Genomic DNA, 5,345 nt, shown 5'->3' on the forward strand with positions numbered 1-5,345 from the left:
TGGTTATCACGTTGTGTGCAGTGTCAGCTAAGTGCTGTGCCACAGAACTGGTCATTGTCCTCCTAGTTCAAGAAGCTAGCCAGGGTGGATTGTGTTCCTTCATTCTTTGGCCGAGTTGCCTAGTCGTGCGTCCGATGTATTCCGCTGCACAGCAGCAAGANGAGTAAACTAACATATTTTGGGCGTGGACAGGTACTCTATCCTTGAGATTAAACGGGCACAAACGATTGCTGGTGCACCAGGTTCGTAGTGTTGCGGCCGGGAAAACTTTGTTCAGACTGGTAGAAAGTCTTCTGTTCAGTAGGTCGGCCGGTATATCTCTAGTAAACGGGAGGCTAATGTAAACTGGTCTTCTTCCAACTGCGACTGTGATGGTGATGGCTTCTTCCCTGTTCAAATGCTTTGTAATAAACTTGTCGGGGAATCCGTTGAGTCTCAGGACGTTGGTGACAAAAGGAACGGAATAGTCGTGATGAACAAAATTGACTATATACGAAAAATGACGGACATTCTGACTGACACAACCAAGACAGTCAGACAGCCAACGATGAAGATAAAACGCTCGTAATACAGTAACAACTGGTGACATGTCTGAAACCCTAAGGCAAATGAATTGGTCTCCAAGACAACCTACGAGAAAGTCAAAACCGCAGAGTCAACAACGCCTCGCCTATATGGTTTGCCAAAAATCTACAAACCCAACTGCCCGCTGAGGCCATTCCTAGACATGCACAACTCGCCCTATCACCAAATCGCACAATGGCTCGTCAAAATACTTGAACCAATACGGCGGCACATGTGTAAATACGGCTTGCGAGATACATTTCAATTCGTGGACTGAGTAAAGGACCTAGAACTGAATGATTCGTTCATGTGCTCATTGGACGTGACTTCACTGTTCACTAACGTCCCCTTAACTGGAACGAGTAACTACCTCTGTAACTACAAAGGACCAAACAACTTTCACTGTTCACTACCATCCCCTTAACTGGAACGATTAACTACCTATGTAACTACATAGGACCAAACAACTTTCAGTTACGTATTTCAGTCAATGAATTGGGTCATTTATGACTTGTTTCGGTGATCAGCTTCGCTCTGATGTTGAACAGTAAGTGGTGAAACCTTCAGGTTGAGTGAAAATTTGTGGTATTTCGGACAAGTGGTAGAACCATACACTAAGAGAAAATCAGGAAGTCCGGGCTGTCTTTAGGGTCTACAGAGAAAAAAACAGTATTTTTTTACCTGATATAGAAACATTCATTATACCCATTAAATCTCGCGTTTCTTCGATAAGAGGTGTCTTTCTAGTACGGAAATTTGTTGCCGATAGTCTGGAATACAGGCAGCTTGGGTACGATGCTTAGTTGTTTATCTGTTCACCAACTGAACTGCAAATGTCTGACCACAAGTCGGGATGATGATATCGGTGTAGGCTTGACGATGAAACTTTTGCAGTGAAACTGATTGGTTCGTTGGACTGAACACCAATCAAACAGAATTCTGTGTCAAGAGGAATATTTTATTGATTTTTGGCATGCAATATCCATGACTGAGTACGGTTTTACACAAGTACTTTCATTCTACCTCACCTTGGATATAGAACCCGGTATTTCCCGCTCTAGAAATCGCATTTAATATTTGACGCTTCAAACTTGCTTTGCTGGTTGTCTTATTTCGATGTTCCTCACTCATGTCACATAATTTCAAAAGTTTGGTATCTTTGGTGAGGAAGCTATTGGAGGATCACCAATATGGTAATTCTGACTGGTTATACGAAATGTCCTTCAAACAACTTGCAACATGCACTATGTGGTACGCTTAGCAATGAAATTTATTCAGTAACCCTACTGTAAACAGGAATGTTTCACGGGATTCAAAGAAGTTCAAGCGCTTGTCAAATAGAAATGCCATACCAAGTTTTCTAAAACTAGCTACAGCTATCGGACTCTCCCAATCCCGAACAAACCAAACGAATGAAACTGTTCCTATGCGTAAGATAACGAAATGTTTTACGTGTCATCTTCGTAATCTGGTCTTGAACTGTTTGGTACACTCCCCTACAGCTTTGCTGTTTGTATCAGAACAGAACGTATACACTGGGTCAACATACTTGTTTGTTTGTTTTACTACATGTGACGCTGAAAAACACTTTCCGTGTGATTCTGCTCAAGATAGACACAGTGTATGTTCGATTGAGAAGTGCAGTGTAGCAGGTAGCAGACATCAAAGCATTTTCGCATTGACGTCATAGGCGAATAAAAGATTTATTGACCACTGAAAGATGGTGTATTGTTAAACGGTTATGCATTGTCTCCGTCGGCACCGTATCAACTGACGTCAACAAACGTGGAAGTCAGAAAGCAGGTGAAAATCAAAGAATAAATGCCCTCCCAGCATCCAAGGGCTGGAACAAAGAGGCAAAAACGTTATACTGGAGCCTGTTGCATTCAGTCGGACTACATACTATGATTGTCTTAGGAACGTTTACCTTAGCTATTCGCTTTTCTGGGAGCATTGTTGACTACGAAACTCAGAAATCACGTCAGAGCAGTGGAAAAATACCATGCCTTTTGGATGTTCTTGTGTCATTCGCTGTACACACTCTCTCCTTGCCTAGCGGACCGGCAAAGCCGAACTTTTACACTATCAAGTATTGATTCGGCACATATGAATTCTTTTCTATTTATATATGGCCCTTAGCATGGACTACAGTCCATATACCGTCCATAAACTGTGGTGTGTGTCACATATCGTTCATTGCCCCGCGTATCCATAAAAACATGAAAGTCTTCTGATGGAAGTCGAAAACTGGATCTAAGCGGAATATATAGTGTACTTTCTTCGAATGACCCATGCTTAATAGAGCCAAGCAGCGGTGTGTAATGGAGTGTTTTTGGCAATGCGTGCCATATGGAATACCAGCTGGCCGAGTTCTTAAGACCACCTAATTCACTCAATCACAAGGATTTCTGCGGGCCGGCATTATAGTGAGCGATTGCGCCACCATTTCGCTGGAATGGAGTTACTAGACTCAGGCGTATTACAGGTCCGGGAGGTTTTGGTGTCTTTCCACAAAACTTTGACGGTAGTCCATATTTGGTGCTTTTGTTGTCTGCAAGAGTACTTACTGTATATGGACCACCTAGAGGAAAAATATGAATTATTTCGATACCGTTCTTCGTATTGTTCATGGACTGTTTTGTTGGAAGGCCAACTGCTGTTAGCCTATGTGCAACCAAAAAATTTTCAAGTTGATAAATGACAAATAGTTCACCAAACGTAGCGACAAGATAAACATAGTACTTAGAGTTCAGTTCACAACTGCATTCTCACACCGATCTCCACAATTTCGGAGACTAGTTTCAAAGCCAACCCCGGGATCGTTCAATTGCAAGAATCACTCACTCGATGCTTCAACAGAATCGAGTCCTCTGCTGAAAACGACTGTAAGATCTTCAGTCACTATCAAGGTACTCAAAACGTACTTAATAACGGTACCAGTGTAAAGGCGATACTACTGATTGGGAGGAATGTGAGTAGTATGTTTTCTCGTAAATCCGCTTTGCGTCCCTTGAAAAGGGATATCTATTGCGGGAATTGTGGAGTCGCTTTGTAGTTTTTACTTGTATTTCAGCAAAAGTCAATGAGTATCCAGGATGGTTCAGGAAGACGCGTTCAAAGAGAAGATGGATATTCAGTTTTTGTTAACAAGATGCATACGAGAGTTTTGTTTCCCTGTCCAATAGCCTATAACTGTTCAGTTGGCGTTTTCTAATAAATAAATCCGCAGCAAAGGCCTTCTTCCTTTCACCGGTAGGTCTAGCATTATGTTACGCAAACCATGCTCCGTGAAAACAAGTTCAAATAGAGTCCCACCTTTGACCATACGCTTCACACAGTCCCGGACATATACTATCATGCAACAAATTTTCAGTACTTTCAACTCTTGCGCCAAAATGAGTTCGTGCTCGGATAGGTAAATGCGACATAGTTGGTCATGTGTAGTCAATTTTTATTAGTTCACGCGCCAACCCATCAGTATGAAATGCGACGGACAGTCGAGTCTGATTCTGGTAGTCAGCAGCTCAGGTGAGCAAAACACTTTCCGTTCTACTTTACCAGTAGCAAGTTTCCGTATTAATTCATTGTACTCGTCGGGATTGTTCAGTACTTTGTTTTTGTCAGTGAAAGTCGCGATGCTTTGTACAGCTTTCTACAATCGACATTATAGCCTTGGTGTTAAGGATCACTTTGATCGATGTGCATTTTTCTTTCAGGATTAGTCAGAAGTGACTTTTCATTGCAGTATTCCTGTCATCGAGCTGGGCTCAACTGTCATTAATTGACAAGCTATGAAAGACGTTGGTATTCCCATCCCTTGGTTGTGGCGACTAGATATGTCGTTATCAAATACGGTCCTAGGGATCCCGGTTATAAAGCCAGAAGATGATGCTGAATCGTGTTCAATATTGGGAATTATATGGAAGCTCTAGTTTATCGTGACATCGCTGAACCCATAAGCTCTTTGATGTGGATCACTATGGCCGCTAAGACTTCTGAAAGCTCTGAAGGATTATCGTATTACGGTGAATATCCAACTTATGCATCAGACATGCTGTAGCAAGCGGTTTAAATTTTACAGCTCAAAATTTCTCCCCTATATTCCTCTGAGAGATTCATACCCACAAACACGTACGTGCATTTCATAAAGACTTACATATGCATTTCTTTTGGCCGCAACTTGGGCAATTGTGTTCAAATGACTTCTTACAGCCTCGAGAAATTTCGTGTCGTTCAACACTCAAAAACCCGCATCACATTTACTATTTTATTGTTACATACGCAAAGTAGTCTAGGACTGTATATCTTTGCAATGTACTACTCATAAGGTTGCCGAAAATCCATCGACAGCCCACGACCGGTTTCGCCCTTCTTTGGGCGCATCAGGTAGGCACAGTCCCCGGGTTTCCGTCAGCCTCATGTTCTACTTGAGACAGATTCAGCTGGGTTCCAGGTGAGTCTCTCGAAAGAACCAAATTAGTTTGCAAATGAGTGTATATTCGCTAATCTAGGACTGTCTTCACTAGTTCGCCAGTTTTGTCTGATTTGTGGGTTTACCCACAGCCAACACCGATAGTGTACCCGAATAAGATGGATTTCCTAATGAATGTCACGCCGTCTGATCTGCAGCTGACCGGTGCCACCGCTAGCCAATATTGACAGTCATTGGAGCGTCCAACATCACTAGCGTATAGTACTATAATATCCTTGCATTATTTCAGATACCCTCACCTTACGTTTACCTCCTCCAAGCGCATCCGTCTGTTTGTTGTCCTTCACTC

The 5,345-nt window shown here is 42.4% G+C and overlaps 1 protein-coding gene across 1 annotated transcript; it reads left to right on the plus strand.

Moving 5' to 3' along the window:
• Positions 1-871: 871 nt before the first annotated feature.
• Positions 872-5,015, plus strand: T265_15103 (hypothetical protein; the record flags this gene model as incomplete). Its single annotated transcript, XM_009176601.1, is given in 3 exon segments — positions 872-926; positions 4,777-4,850; positions 4,860-5,015. Coding segments are annotated over 3 exon segments (285 nt in total), but the record flags the coding sequence as incomplete, so codon positions are not given.
• Positions 5,016-5,345: the final 330 nt, after the last annotated feature.

This window comes from Opisthorchis viverrini, assembly GCF_000715545.1.
Source record: "Opisthorchis viverrini unplaced genomic scaffold opera_v5_352, whole genome shotgun sequence".
NCBI lineage: Eukaryota > Metazoa > Platyhelminthes > Trematoda > Opisthorchiida > Opisthorchiidae > Opisthorchis > Opisthorchis viverrini.